The sequence below is a fragment of the Rhamphochromis longiceps genome, linkage group LG3 (genome assembly GCF_057381845.1).
Source record: "Rhamphochromis longiceps isolate RC_006_pf linkage group LG3, R_longiceps_female_GT1.1, whole genome shotgun sequence".
Classification (NCBI taxonomy): Eukaryota; Metazoa; Chordata; class Actinopteri; order Cichliformes; family Cichlidae; genus Rhamphochromis; species Rhamphochromis longiceps.
Window position 1 is genome coordinate 21,737,546 of NC_140559.1, and position 15,669 is coordinate 21,753,214.

Consider the following 15,669-nt stretch of genomic DNA (forward strand, 5'->3'; position numbering starts at 1 on the left):
TTCTAAGCATAAATGACAATCCAGCAATATAAACCTGACAGTCATTTGACATGAACTGAAACAGAATAGTTTTAATTATATTTGGTGGTGGTTTAAAAGTCTTCCTTCTTATTCCCGCTCTGCCAACTCTCAGCCTCATTCTGTCTCTGCGCTTCCTCCTAGCCTACAACAGCTAGAGCTTCAAGTCAGGGTCTTCTCTTTCATGTTCCTTGCAACATTCTCCTTTTCTTTACGGGTCTGGCTCTAATACCTATCACTGCCGAGATGGGCCATCGGAGTCTGCCAAATATCTCTATAAAAATTGTGTACATCAACAAATCATGTTCATTCTTTGTAATGATCTCTCTTTATTTAAGTGGCCTCTAGGCCACTTTTGACAAGCTCAAGCTTTTTGGAAGCTTTGTGTGTTTTCCAGACTTACCTCAAACACCCATATTGTATGGAGTTATGGAGATCTCAGTTATTTACTTTATAAATTTCTCATTTTTATGTAGTGTATTACAATTATGGGGTGTTTTTGTTACCATTTTTTTTCTTTTGTTCCTTCTGTTTTGTTTCCTTGATTATAGTCAGAATAATTTTTGTTCACCCAGGGCTTCCATGTCTCCCTAATTGCCTCATGCATGTATTTATGGGCTCAGTCTCCCTTTGGCCTTTGACAGAGCATCTGGTAATACAGGAAACTAAAACAACTTTAATAATAAACATTTACAAAACAAATTTAGAGGATTCATATTTTTCCACTAGTCTTAAAACACATCTTGGAAATTTTCAGGGAAATATAGAAATTAAATTTCTTGATTTCAGACTTTTGATGGAACCATGCTTTTCACTCACACACAATGTAACACATACAATGATTGCGATGGTTTTAACACTTGAACCAAAACCACACTTTCAGTACAGTGGATGTCTAGGTCTGGGGTCTTAACTTTCTGTTGAGGGAGTCATTTCCAATGTCAATGATGTTTCTCATGGCGTTCATTATTATAGCATCAATGTCAGGATTCAGTTCTCTTTCTGAGTGGTAGTTCTTCACTGGAAAAATAAAGTTAATAGGGATGCCCACACGTTTGCTGAACTGCTCAATCTAAATTAAAAAACAAACAAGAAATATAAAAAATATGAGAATTATTTTGACAGTTTAATTATAATGCATTCCTGTATACAGTTCTATTAAAATAATGTACCCTTTGCTGCAGACATTCGCTTCTGTAGACATTTGTCACATCATGTTTTATCTCAGGAAAAGCCTCGTCAATTTTGGTGAAAATTGCCACTTGTGGAATCTCTGACAAAATAAAATACAAATATTGAGTAAATGGATTGTGATGTGAGATAAGTTTTTCCTAACACTTCTAGTTGTACATAAAAGACGGTGGTCCAATTTCTATCTGTAGTGATGTGCGATACCACTGATTTCCTTTCCAATCCGATACCAAGTAACATTCAGGGTGGTATCGACGATACTGATTTGATACCGATACTTTGTACAAAAACTTATTTTATTTATTGTATCTCAAATGATAGCATCATAATGATTACAGGATATCAGATTACTTGTTTTTATCACTTAATAATGCAGAGTTCATCATATAGAAATAAAAAAACATGAAGTTGCTTTGAACACCTTGCCAGCCTACATCACTAAAGGACTCCATGAGAGACGTCTGTCTCGCCCTAGCAGCACCTGTCCCTCTCTTCAGTTCGCCTCAACATAGCTCGTCATATTCTATGATATGATTTACTCTGAGGTGTTTGACAAGGTTAGTGATGTTGCTGCAACCATACATGCCGACCCTCTCGATTTTTCCGACAATCCCGAATTTCAGTGCCCCTCCCAAACATCTCCCGGAGCCACCATTCTCCCAAATTTCATTTCTCCCGATTTTCAACAAAATTGAAAAACCATATCGCAGAATTCAAAGCGCGGCCCGGCCAATTCCAGTTTCCAACAATGACGGCAGCTACTTAGTTTTAATATTACTCTTATTTCTCTTTCTGGGTTGCAATTTTTTTAAACATATTTTCAGGTGAGAATGTAGCTGTGTAAACTTCAAATATCTGAGCCGATCGACACATCGTCTTCAAACCCCGCGGTCTTTCGCTACTCGGGTTAAACATGATATACAAGTCACTTTGATAATTTAAAAATGTTATTGTTTGGCTTTTTCAGTGTTTTATTTGTTCGTGAGTAAATCGGTTTGGCTGATATTAAAGTTAGATTAGATGACATTAAATTTAACTTTATTAATCCTTCGGGTGGGTTCCTCCGGGGTTTTCACACAGCTGAATAAACGTCAAACAGAAACTGATTAAACAGAAGAGTGAGGCGGTCGAGAATTTACGTCAGCGCCCGGTTATATTTTAGATAGCAAGGAGCAGACGGCAGAGTTTCACTCCACCGAGGGAGCTCGTGACGTACTACCCGGCAGGGCCGTGCAGAGAGGTTTAAAGGGGTGGGTGCTCAAAGTTAAAAAGGGGCACATTGAACCAGGCTGAATAACAACAACACACATTCATCAAGAATCTAATACGGGAAGGGCAGGGCTGTGTTGATCTGAGACTGTAGACATTAAAACGTCCATAAGAGAGATGGTAGCTGATTAAACAAGTGTCATGAGATAATAACTAAATGCAAAGATTGGTGACAGCGCTTGGAACCATAAGGCAACAAAAAACTGTGAGAAATAAACTCGGCTCTGCCTGTGAATCACTCTTTGCTTCTCTTCTTCCTTCCATCCCATCTTTTCATATATCACTCTCCACTTGCTGTCTATCTGAGAACAAGGCACAACTTGCTATTGCAATAAACTATAATTTAATTATCCACACCTAACAACTCTTGCACTTAATCTATAATAAAATGATGACAGAAAAATGTTATAGCCCTGCCTTTAGTAGCCTCAAACAGCTCCTACTGTTTCCTCCTCATGTCCTTACCAGGCATGTCTGGACAATGTTATATCATGAGTAATAATTTTTTTTTAATCCATCTAAATAAAACACACACATGCACACACAGGGACGTTTTAGACCTTCTTCAGAATACTGTATATACTATGGGCATCACGGTGCTGATCCAGAATCCTTACATTATTATTTATTACTAGAGCTACAATAATAAAGCAATGAGGAGGGGGAAGTAATAAATATGAAATAATGTATTTATGATGATTCCATTTGTTTCACTATCCACTCTGTGCAGGGCAAAGCTTATTACATTTTTAAACTGTAGAGATACAATAATTTTACTGCTGTAAAATCCAAATTTTGTCTTATTTAAAATATAAATCTAATATAATCTGCGTCTTAATGTATGTTCTTTAAAATACAGTGTGTGTTTTTTAATATATTATAATTATAATAATGCATAATTATGTGGACATGCATATTAGATCGTTTTTTAGTGAAATATAATCCCTCCAGAAAGGCAGGAAAAGCCCTGTAACTTACTTTAAAACTAAATATGTTTCTTAATACCTTAAAACTAAATATTTTCCCTAAAACAGTGACAGAGCTACAGACCCATGACAGCCTTACACAGGTAGCCAGCAGCTATGACCAGCACTACTTGTGCAGTTAATAAAAGGACAGGTAATGTTTGTCGCGCTGTTGCACACACAGCACGCTCGTTTGTTTCAGTTCGTCAGTTGCCACAAGACAGCTTACCAACGTGTACGTAATAAGCTAATAATAATAATAATAATAATAATAATAATAAATTTTATTTATGAGCGCCTTTCAAGTCACCCAAGGACACTTTACAATAGAATAAAACACTTAGTAAAACAATGGGAGAATAAGAACAATAAAATACAAGCACAAGATAAAATGAACAAACAGTGGATTCACAGTGAATATGCAGATTTGAACAGATGAATTTTGAGTTGGGATTTAAACTGGGGGAGAGAACCAATATTTCTTATTTCAGGGGGCAGAGAGTTCCACAGCCTGGGAGCAGAGCCGCTGAAAGCTCTGCTTCCCATGGTGGTGAGGCGGAAGGAAGGTACAGTAAGCTGGATAGAAGAAGAAGAACGAAGTGAACGGGCAGAACAAGTGGTGGTTAACAGGTCAGAAAGGTAAGAAGGAGCGAGGTTATGAAGGGCCTTGAAGGTGAGCAGAAGAAGTTTGAAAATTATCCGGAATTTCACAGGGAGCCAGTGAAGTTCCTGAAGAACAGGGGTGATGTGCTGGTAGGAGGGGGTTCTGGTGATAATGCGAGCAGCAGAGTTCTGAACCAGTTGAAGCTTATGGAGGGATTTTTGGGGGAGACCATGCAGAAGAGAATTGCAGTAGTCAATACGGGAGGTAACAAGACTATGTACAAGAATGGACGTAGACTGGGTGGAAAGAGAAGGAAGCAATCTGTTAATGTTACGTAGATGGAAGTAGGCAGAACGGGTGAGATTATTGATGTGAGATTTATAAGAAAGTGTACTGTCTAGGATGACACCAAGGCTCTTAACCTGAGGAGAAGGGAGAACTGTGGAGTTATCGATGGTGAGTGAGAAATGGTTTGCCTTCAAAAGGTTTGGATTTGGTGCCAATAAGGAGGATCTAATACTCCTGTTTGCCACACACTACAGTGTACGCTGTACACCTACTTACTGGTTTTGTCGTCTGTGTCTCTGAGTTAACTTGTGTTTCTCCTACAGCTCCGGACCGCTAAAAATGCGCGTGCTCTTTGTGAGCTCGTTCCTGGCTCGTAACCAGCGCGTTCTGCCGTCAAGGGCGATCGTTGGTTAAATGTGATCATGTGACTGATGCAAGCCAGATCCTTTTATTTAGCAAAACTGTGATTAATAGTATATATTATTCACAATGTGAATAAGTGTTATTCTTTATTGATGGGTGTTTACACTGAAATGGCAACAAACAATAACAACTGATGGCTTACATTAGATTTTTTAAGGCAATTGGTCCCATTGTAAAAAGAAGGAGTGATTTTTGCTCACCCAGCTCAGTGGCTTCATCTCTGACGTCCTGTATTGCTTCCACAGTGGCATCATTCATCAGAGATGCAGTGTTGGCATCAACAACACAAACCAAAACGTGCACTTTGTCGTTCTCAGTTGGAGTTCTGTTGTAGTATCTATCGCCTTTTGACAGTTTATTTTCAGGGTTGAACTAAAAGATAAAGCGTAAACATAAAACAAATAATGTAAAATGATGAATTACCGAAAAATTACCAAAAATAATATGAAAATCTTTTCTTTTAACTGAACATCAGAATTTTAAAAATGCAGTAACTCTACCACGTAACCATCCTTTATGTGGCCCTTCAGCGCCTGTTTGACATGTTTCACATGAATCCTTCTGTTTCTTCTGCTGGTTGTGAATTTCAACCCTACCATGTCATTTAGGAAAAAAGGGTAAAAGGCATTTCCCTTTTTGATCTTGTAGGTTGTATACTGTGGATCACATATGGAGAATACATTTATTTATTTTAACATTCAAACACTCTCAGAAACAGGTCCCATAATGATTATAAATTCAGAAGCAATTTACAGTCTATTGAGCTCTTGTTATTTTTATAACTTGTTGCCACCACAGCATCACCACTGGGTTAGTGGAATTTCATACCAAAACTTCAATGTGAAGACTTAAGTTATTATTTTGGCCTTTTGAAACCAGAAGTGGTGAGCAAGGGGCGAATCAGATAGAGAAACTAAAGTGCCACTACTACTAGAAAGCGGCATTGGTACCATGAGCTGGTGAGGCAGGAGGGGCTAACAAAATTAGACAACAATAGCTATTGTATATAGTAATAGCTAGCTAATTAGCACTAACTATTTCCAGGTTAGCTCATTGACGCTACTGATAGGATAGGAACAGGGTGCATTCATTTATCCAATTCTAGTTCTCCACCACAAGTTAACTTCACATACATGACAGTAAAAGATAGATAATAGCCTTCACCAACTTGCACATTCATGGATAAAGCCAGATCACTGATCTGCCTACAAGTTATTTAGTGAGTCACATATTAACTGTTACTGGCATAGTTGTACTCTGTCCATACCTTTTTGGTGAAACAGTCACAAGAGTTAGCCACCAAAGCCTCGCAACATACTCTCTTTTGTAAGACGCTGTTTACAGAATTGATGAAACTAGATTTTCCAGCTCCAACTGGACCATGAAGAAGGATCCTAAGATTTTGTTCTTCAACCTCAGGTTTGTAGTTCTCCACAACATGCTGATCAGTTGGGTTCTCTCTGCTCAGGAAAGGAAATATTACATTATCTCACACCTTACATGGAAAAAATGAATAGACATGGAAAATCTGGGTAGTTTACTGACTAAACAGAGGAAATAATTCAAATGTATTTTTTTTCTGTGAGCTTCACTCACCCATTGTTAATTTTCCTCCATGGTTTTTCAAGAACTGACAAGAAACAATTTAATGAGAAAATAACATCAATGTATAGTGCATTTTTTTATTGGATGACAACTCGTATAGCTTTTGAATAAACTTACGTAGAGATGGAGCAGCTGTTGTTGAAGACGAAGAACCCATAACTGAAACATGAAGTATTTATTCTATTTAATTCAAAGTTTACAGAAACAATTTCATTTTTGCTTTGGATTAAAATGAACCTACCTTTGCTGGAGAAAGCCTGCCACCCAATGCCAGAATGTGAACCTATCTACAGTTTTAAAGTCTTCCAAATCCGTTTTTACTTTCAATTTGACTTCTGGGAATTCCCCTTGATCACAGTTTACTTTAATTTTCATCCTGTTTATAGATAACATCAAAACAGCAACATGTTGATGTTTCCACTCTCACGTTCACTGAGAATATTTAATCTCACATTTCATTTGGTTGAGTTTGATATACTTCCATTATATAAAGTCATGTATACCCACAAGGGGTTCTGCAAATTGTTAGTTTTTTTATCTTATAAGTAACATTTTTTATACAGTACTTTCTAAATAAAAGATCACAAAATGCTTCTCACAAGGATAACAAATCATAATTACTTTGCTAATAGTTGAGCTTGTCATGGGCGACTAGGCTTATTCAGGGTTAGGATTTAAATGCAGACATAAACAGAACAACCATTCAAACTTTAAAATGTTCTTAAAGTATTGGGTTATTCATGTACAATTCAGATTTTTCATATCTGTTACCATTTTCATCCTATCCCTCTTTAAGTTTTCAGTTTCATCTTTGTGATTTTTTAGATACAAATACATGCATTGTTATGGTTGCTATGCACTTGGCTTTGAGTGGGCCTTTCGCAATATTCTCTTCATGTCCAAACAACTTCTTGTTCAGCTGACACTTGCGAGACTTTATCAAAGGTGTAAGAATCACAGCAGATGCCTTTGTGTCAAAGTAACTAAGAATAGAACACAGGAAAAACATAAATTTTTAGATGGGAAACTGTTCTTGAAGTATACTGTGTGTGTGTGTGTGTGTGTGTGTGTGTGTGTGTGTGTGTGTGTGTGTGTGTGTGTGTGTGTGTGTGTGTGTGTGTGTGTGAGACACCAACTCTCTGCCATCTATAATCCAGTTTTGAGATCCCTTCCCAGACGCCTTAATGCCCACTCACATCCTGGGCCATCTGATCTCAGGAATTCGCATGATAAGATGGGGCCAGGTTTCACAATGAACTCACCCGAAACTGTTCTTGAAGTATACTGTGTGTGTGTGTGTGTGTGTGTGTGTGTGTGTGTGTGTGTGTGTGTGTGTGTGTGTGTGTGTGTGTGTGTGAGAGGGAGAGAGAGAGAGAGAGAAAGAGAGAGAGAGAGAGAATGAGAAGTGTGCATGAAGTGTGATTTTATCGTGGTAAGTACTGCTAAGTACAAGTCTGCCACTGTTTTCTTCCTTTTAGTTACTTCCGAAAAGAAAACCTAATTTCTGCCGTTAAATAGGCTTCTGAACAAATTTAAACTTTTTAAAATCATGCAAAATGCAAAATGCAAAATACATGCCCCAAAATGTATTCTGTAACGTATTCCGTTACGTTACTCAATGACAGTAACGTATTCTGAATACTTTGGATTACTTAATATATTATCATGCTTTTTACAACAACGTGAATGTACTATTGCTGTGTGATTTATTGCCATTACTGAAGGTACGCGACTCCGAACTGTAGTAAAGGGACCTCTGACTAATACGGCGGGGTCCCTGTCGGCTCGTAGCCGAAAACTAGCTTTACTTTGTTGTGTGGGTCAACTTTTCTTGCGAGAGCCAGAGAGAGGCGTTGAAAGGCTGCTCCAACAGAACTTATTGTTTTCGGAGGAAAACACGAACACGGTGTACAGTCGAGTCTTAATAGCTTACTTACAACTGGGCTCGTCAGGCACTCTTCTTGGCTGCAGTGGTTATTATTATAGTTACATGCTTCCAGCTCCCGTTTTTCCTCGACGACAACTCGTACCTTTCCACTCCCCTTTTTCTCCCTCCTCGCGCTCACAGACCCATAACGTGTATGGCAGTCCATTCTCCCTGTAACACGGACTACACTGCCCATGATGCTACATTCTTTAGAGCTATGCTTGTAGCAGTCTGCCTGTTAGCTTAGCACAACAACAACGAAAAGGTGCTCTCTCACCCAGGAAACACACAGTCGCAGAGAGAGAGAGAGCGTCGCCCTGTAACCATGGCAACCATAACGCTGCCGCCTGGAACAACAGAACGTAGCTGTCAAACAAAACCCAAACAGTCCTGACCCGCGACAAAATGAAACAGGAAAGTACCGCAGTGTAATCCATTTATTTCAACAAAGTAACTGTATTCTGAATACCACCTTTTTAAACGGTAACTGTAACGGAATACAGTTACTCATACTTTGTATTTTAAATACGTAACGGCGGTACATGTATTCCATTACTCCCCAACACTGGACAAAAGTATATGTATATGCATGTGTGTGTGTGTAAAACACTAATACCTCTGGAGAATTTATATATTTCTATTTTATATTTATTCAGTGACATAAATTATTTATCTGACATTGAAAGTGAGAGGCATTTAGTTTCTGTTCTGAAGAAATGAAAATGAGAGATATGAGTGAAGTTGGCCCCCCCACCTTCTTCAAATCCAACAAAAGTGGTATCAGATGTTTGTGCTACTTTTGTGCTGCAAAAATTTTCATTTGTGCTCCTGTCATTTTAAAGATATTCAAGAAAATTTCTAGAGGTCATCAGAGGTCAACCAGCCCCCCACATTAATGGAATCAAACAAAACTGGTGTCAAACACAAACTGGTTCACCCGAAAGACAAAACTCCTGTTACGTTTCAGTGTTGTCAGTGTGTTGTTTTTGGCGTGACTGTTATGTGTTTCCTGTTTACTTTGAAAGTCTGTGTTATCTTAGTGTTTTCAGTTTACGTTTCCCTGTCTCGTCAGTTCTAATTTGCCCCAGCTGTGTTTCCCTCCTGTTGTCCATTTTCCTGATTGCTCCCTCTATGTATTTAAACCCTGTGTTTCAGTGTGTCATGGTCGTGATCTCCCCCGTGTTGTAAATAGTTTGGTGTTTTGTTGTAAATAAATAGTTTGTTGTAAATAGCTTTAAATAGATTTGTCGATACTTTCGTTTTGGGATTTTGGTGGTGAGCTTTAGTGGGGTTTTTTTGTGTGTTTTTTTTTTTTCTTTATTTTTACTTTTTTTCGTGTTGCACTCCGGTTGCCTAGGCCGGGGTGTAACATATGGGGGCTCGTCCGGGATTGCCTTCGCTGGGGGGTCCGGGGACCGCCCCAGCCTTTGTCGTCTGCTGGAGGGTCCGTGGGACTGCTCCAGCCTTCATTCGCCTTCGCTGAAGGGTCCGAGGGACCACTCCAGCCTTCATCCGCCTTCGCTAGATGGTCCGTGGGACCGCTCCATCCTTCGTCGTCTGCTGGAGGGTCGGTGGGGCCGCTCCAGCCGTCATCAGCTTCGTCTGCCTTCGCTTCAGCCGTCCGTCTCCGCTGGAGGGTCCGAGGGACCGCTCCAGCCTTCATCCGCCTTCGCTGGAGGGTCCGTGGGACCGCTCCAGCCTCCGTCGTCTGCTGGAGGGTCAGTGGGACCGCTCCAGCCTTCATCAGCTTCGTCTGCCTTCGCTGAGGGGAGGGTCCGTGGGACCGCCCCAGCCTTTGTCGTCGCTGGAGGGTCCGTGGGACCGCTCCAGCCTTCATCTGCCTTCGCTGGAGGGTCCGTGGGACTGCTCCAGCCTTCGTCGTCTGCTGGAGGGTCAGTGGGACCGCTCCAGCCTTCATCGGCTTCGTCTGTCTGGATCAAACTTTTCACTTGGTGTTAAATGTTTGATTTTTGGGTGGGGGGAACTGTTACGTTTCGGTGTTGTCAGTGTGTTGTTTTTGGCGTGACTGTTATGTGTTTCCTGTTTACTTTGAAAGTCTGTGTTATCTTAGTGTTTTCAGTTTACGTTTCCCTGTCTCGTCAGTTCTAATTTGCCCCAGCTGTGTTTCCCTCCTGTTGTCCATTTTCCTGATTGCTCCCTCTATGTATTTAAACCCTGTGTTTCAGTGTGTCATGGTCGCGATCTCCCCCGTGTTGTAAATAGTTTGGTGTTTTGTTGTAAATAAATAGTTTGTTGTAAATAGATTTGTCGATACTTTCGTTTTGGGATTTTGGTGGTGAGCTTTAGTGGGGTTTTTTTGTGTGTTTTTTTTTTCTTTTTCTTTATTTTTACTTTTTTTCGTGTTGCACTCCGGTTGCCTAGGCCGGGGTGTAACACTCCAAAACACAGACAACACTAGGAGTCCCAGGCTTCTACCGTTTCTACCTTTAAAAGCCGGAGAGCAGTCAAATGATGAAAGTGGAAGCTAAATTGGCTAGTCATTCATATGTAGATTAGGCTGTTACGTAGGAATTCTGGAGGGAGGGGAGTGGGGGTGAGTGATTGAGGGGGTGGGGGAGTGGAGTGTTTCAGTTTGCCATCTTAGGGAGAAATCAACACACATGGGTGTATGTCCTTTGTTGCTGACATTTATTGATGAAAACAGTACAAAAAACCCACCATTTGTACACATATTTACAAATAATGATAAAAAGTGAGTGAGTATATTACAACATTATCAGAAATCACTCACAATCCTGGCACTGCCACGGTATCTGTCGTCTGCATTTACCACATGTGTATCTGTAGCAGTGAACACATCGCACAGTGACCTGATTTCTCTTGCATTTGTGTTTGACCTGACACGTTGCTCTTTTTCCAGGGCTCGGTGTGGAGGGTTGTGTCCGAAGCAACTGTTCTTTTCTTGCCTTCTTCGCAGCTACATGAGAGCGAGCCAATTCTGTTGCAAGCGCCACCAGGAAGTCCACCCGTCTTTCCTTCGTCCCGGTGCATGCTTGATACAGCACATGTGCATTCAGTGCTGCCATGTCAATCATGTTATAAAACACGGCAACTGGCCAGCGCCGTGTTCCTTTGCGGACAGTGTACTCCCGAACCATCTGGTCCATCACATCCACGCCACACTTTGTTTTGTTGTAAAAGGGTGACAGTGTTTGGCTTCCTTTTGGTAGTGTTATCAGTCTGAACCACGCTGTGCATGCTGCTAAGAATGGTAAATGGCCTGCATTTGTATAGCGGTTGTATAGCTTTTCTAGTCCATAGGACCCCAAAGCGCTTTACACTACATTCAGTCATCCACCCATTCACACACACATTCACACACTGGCGATAGCAAGCTACATTGTAGCCACAGCTGCCCTGGGGCGCACTGACAGAGGCGAGGCTGCCGGACACAGGCGCCACCAGTAGGCAAACACGGGGTTAGTATCTTGCCCAAGGATATTTGGCATGCAGCCAGGATGCAGCCTGGGATCGAACCACCGACCTTCTGATTAGTGGCTGACCTGCTCTGCAACCTGAGCTACAGCCACCCATATAGACTGTCTTCTTCCGTTTGGCCGCATACGCCGTCAGCGTGGCAGCAGAGGTTGAAAACACCTAAGAAATAAGATAAATTGTTATTTCCATAGCCCTTTTACACACAATGAAACACATAAACATAAAACCACAAAAGACCTGCAACATACCTGAGTGGTGAATTCATTGCGATCTGTCTGTCTAGTGGATTGGGGAATTTCCCTGCGAATCTTGTTGACTGTGCCGAGGATGGTGGTTTTCCGTCCAAGAAGTTTTTGCGCAAGTGAAAGCGATGTGAAGAAATTGTCCGTGGTAACATTTCTGCCCTTGTCTAGGAATGGTTCCATCAGCCTCATTACGACATTTTCAGAAAGTCTCTCCCCAGTGGGACGATTGGGGTCCTTGCCAAGATATGGGAAGGCATTGCAAATGTACTTGGATTTTAGGTCGCAAGCCACCCAAAACTTGATCCCAAACTTGTCCGGTTTACTTGCAATATACTGCAGGAAACAGCACCGAGTCTTTGATGGGAAAAGCTGTTCATCAACGGTGATATGTAGACCAGGGTTGTAGCACGTGATGCAGTTGGTGACAAATGATCCCCACACACTGGAAATTGCAGCGAACTTATCAGTCTTTGCTCGATCACTGCGGGTGGACTTGTCATCAAAGCGTAGGTGTTGCATGATGTCTTGGAAGCGGTTTCGTGCCATAGTTCCAATTATCTGTGGGATTCCCAGGTTTGCTGACCAGCAGTCATTTACAGATGGAACCTTGTGAACCCCCCGCAAGATGACAATTGCAATAAATGCCATTAGTTCAGGGAGGTCCATGAACCAATGAACATGCTCCGTTTGCTGTGCATGTTGAATAGTCCATTCTTGAATGCTATGAAGCATGTCAAGAGTGATGTAAAGAAAGAGTGATATAAAGAATAAAGTTATGTTGAAATCAAGCTCACCATTGTTTTTCTTGTGACATTACCAATAAGTTTGATGTGTCACATGGCCCTCTTCCTATTGAAAAAACAAAAGTTGTATCCAAGATGGCCGATTTCTAAATGGCCGCCATGGTCACCACCCATCTTGAGGAGTTTGCCCCCTCACATATACTAATGAGCCACAAACAGGACTTTAATATCACCAACCATTCCCATGTTATTACGGTGTATCCATATAAATGGCCCACCGTGTAGAAATTAGTGACTATACCCAGCCGTAGTGCTGCCATCTGCTGACAGCAATTATCCAGTACTTTAAACAGATTCAAAGTCAGTTGATTCACATCTGATTCACCCACTCTGGGCTGTGCTGGGAATCTTGCATACAGTGGGCTGGTGTAAGCACTGACGGTTAAATGTTTATTTCTCTGTAGCATGTTGCATCCATCCAAGTCTGTTTTCCGTATAAGTTTGGTATGTCCTACATTATTGAACTGATTACTTTAACTGACGCGCCCTTGAACGCACCACAGGTGTGTGGAATGGCATGCACTGAATGTTAGTCTACTACTACTCCCGACACGTGTATCTGTTCCCCTTGATCATTTTACTGTCAACCTGCTGTGTGTGAATGCCACAGCAGAATAATTCAATCCTAACTGGAAATCTGCATCCGTGTCCTTGACTTGAATGCAACGCCCCAAACCTTGCCACGCCAAACCTATTAAACATCCTGGAGACAACGACTGATCCTTTTTACTGACGGCAGCCCATTGGTTCTTTTTCATCGCTGACACTGGATTGCCCAATCAAATATCCCTGTGTGCGCTAGAGTTTAGAGTGGTTTGGAAGTGGCTCATAAAGAAGGACAAACAAAAGTGAAGAGGCAGAGCTAAAGGGGTTAGAAAGAAAAATAAACTTGAAATAGATCCAGCACAATGTGCCAAATTAAGCGACACGTTAGCGTCTCACCGTCAACAGTAGAACCAGCAACAACTATTAAGAAGCCCTGACTGCAGCAGCCCCTGTTTAATGCCTCCTTTTACCATGAGCCAGTGCTAATAGCTAAAGTGTAACTTTTAATTGTTACAGTGCGGGGTAATTATCCCAACAACTGTACCAACCTGATCAGTTAGAAAAAAAAAACTGCTTCAGTAACAGTAATCAAACTCCAGGACTGATTTGTATTCCCAGTCTTACCTACTGTGCATCAACATTAAAGGTGCAAAATAGATTTTCTTCAGAAGCTGCAGGGAGAGCAAGCAAGGAGGATGCATTTTGGCTTTCAGGGCCCCACAATTATCAAACTTTTTGAAAGTGTCCTTTCTACTGCAATTAAAGGTTTATGAGCGTCCAGTTAAAGTTAATTTGGAAAACATCAGATTAGGATAGATTGCCTTTGTGTTGAGGTGGATCAGGGATCTTGTCCGTCCATGTAGAAAGACATGACAGTGAGTAGACTGCACTTGAATCTATAAAGAGATCCAAACTCCAGTTTCTAAATTCTAGTATTCATTCACACCCCCAGTAAGTATAAAATTATTTATTATTATGTCAAATTATAACTATCTGGACCTCCTGGATCTGGCTCTGGTCCAGTCTCAAGCTGTAATTTTATTCACTTTGGATACATTCTGCTCTTTAAGTGGATTCGGATGAAGACCCAGTTTGTTGAATCTGTTCAGATTCAATTGTGTGTAAATGCCCACAGCCTTTGGAACACTGAGGTTACTTCATTGATATGAATATGATGCCAGGCATATGTGGCACTATGATAAATATGCCAGTCACTTTAAATCTCAATTGTAAATTTTAGGTTGTTATTAATCCTTTTGCCCTTAAAGTGTATATTTGTTCCTCAGTCTCAAAGTGTCTATATATTTTATTCTTACTCTTCCTATATTTATTGTGGTTCTTTTGCACTGATATCACTAATCTGCATCATTCTGGACAAACCAGTCAATGCTTTTCATCAGCACCATGAAAGAAGAGATACAAGGTTTTTGCTATTTTTTTATTTGCAGGTGTGTATCATTTACTTTTTACTGACTTTGACAGAAAGACCTCTTTCTACATATAAATGTGTATAAAAGCTTCCTAAAAATAATCCAGATGACTTGTAAGTGGATTTTTCTAACAGACTATTAGATTCTGTAAATTATCCATAATAATTTGCATGTGAGTTGAAAATTTAAAATGCATTTGCGTCAGAAAATAAATAATTTTATGCTGGACACTTTCTTACCAAGAAACGGTTTGACTGTCAAAGAAATGAAACAAAAACTAAATTAAAACCAATGATGCCTATCAAATTCTTTCCATGACAAAGAAGTTTGCCAAGACATGCCATGACTTTAGCCAAACAGGACACACCCACAAATTTTGCTTTTAACTTTCATGTCCTGCACTGCTGAGCAGTGAATCCGGTAAAGGGGAAGCGGAAAGTTTAAGGCTGACTCGACAACTGATTAAAACCATTATAAAACTGTTAATCAAATTATTCCTTGTTGGAACAATCACCGTTTTGCTCTACAGATGTGCACTGTATAACTTATTCAAAGTAAATATCTTAAATTACAGTAAATGCAAATCATAAGGGTAGGCTTGGCAGGGAATTCCCTTGTGACGGGGCAAGGGCAGGGTTTGTGAAAGAGAAATCCAAGGGGCAAAATAAAAGCACTGAACCAAATACAGAGAGAGCCAGCAGATCACCAGAGTCTTCACAAATGCACATCATCTGCAATATTTCTCATCATGTACAACAGGTCAGTAATAGATTTCAAAAACATTGCATGAAATATGAATAGAATAAGCAAGTTTCAGCTGCTCGCTTGTCACAAAGAGTCGCCAGAGCATTGTGTCTGTACATGTTTGATTTGGCTTTGAGTTTTCACACTGAAAG

At 40.5% G+C, this 15,669-nt stretch overlaps 2 protein-coding genes across 2 annotated transcripts in view; both read right to left on the minus strand.

The window, feature by feature from the left end:
* The window catches only part of LOC146673412 (uncharacterized), a 188,013-nt gene that overhangs the window by 95,270 nt on the left and 77,074 nt on the right, over positions 1 to 15,669 (minus strand). The window lies entirely within an intron of this gene.
* Positions 723 to 6,520, minus strand: LOC146673418 (interferon-induced protein 44-like). The gene is made up of 7 exons (XM_085384341.1): positions 6,481 to 6,520; positions 6,355 to 6,388; positions 6,026 to 6,218; positions 5,259 to 5,414; positions 4,959 to 5,130; positions 1,191 to 1,291; positions 723 to 1,090 (listed from the first exon to the last, which is right to left on the minus strand). The coding sequence occupies exons 1-7, from the start codon at positions 6,518 to 6,520 to the stop codon at positions 914 to 916; spliced, it is 873 nt and encodes a 290-aa protein (XP_085240467.1). The 3' UTR covers positions 723 to 913.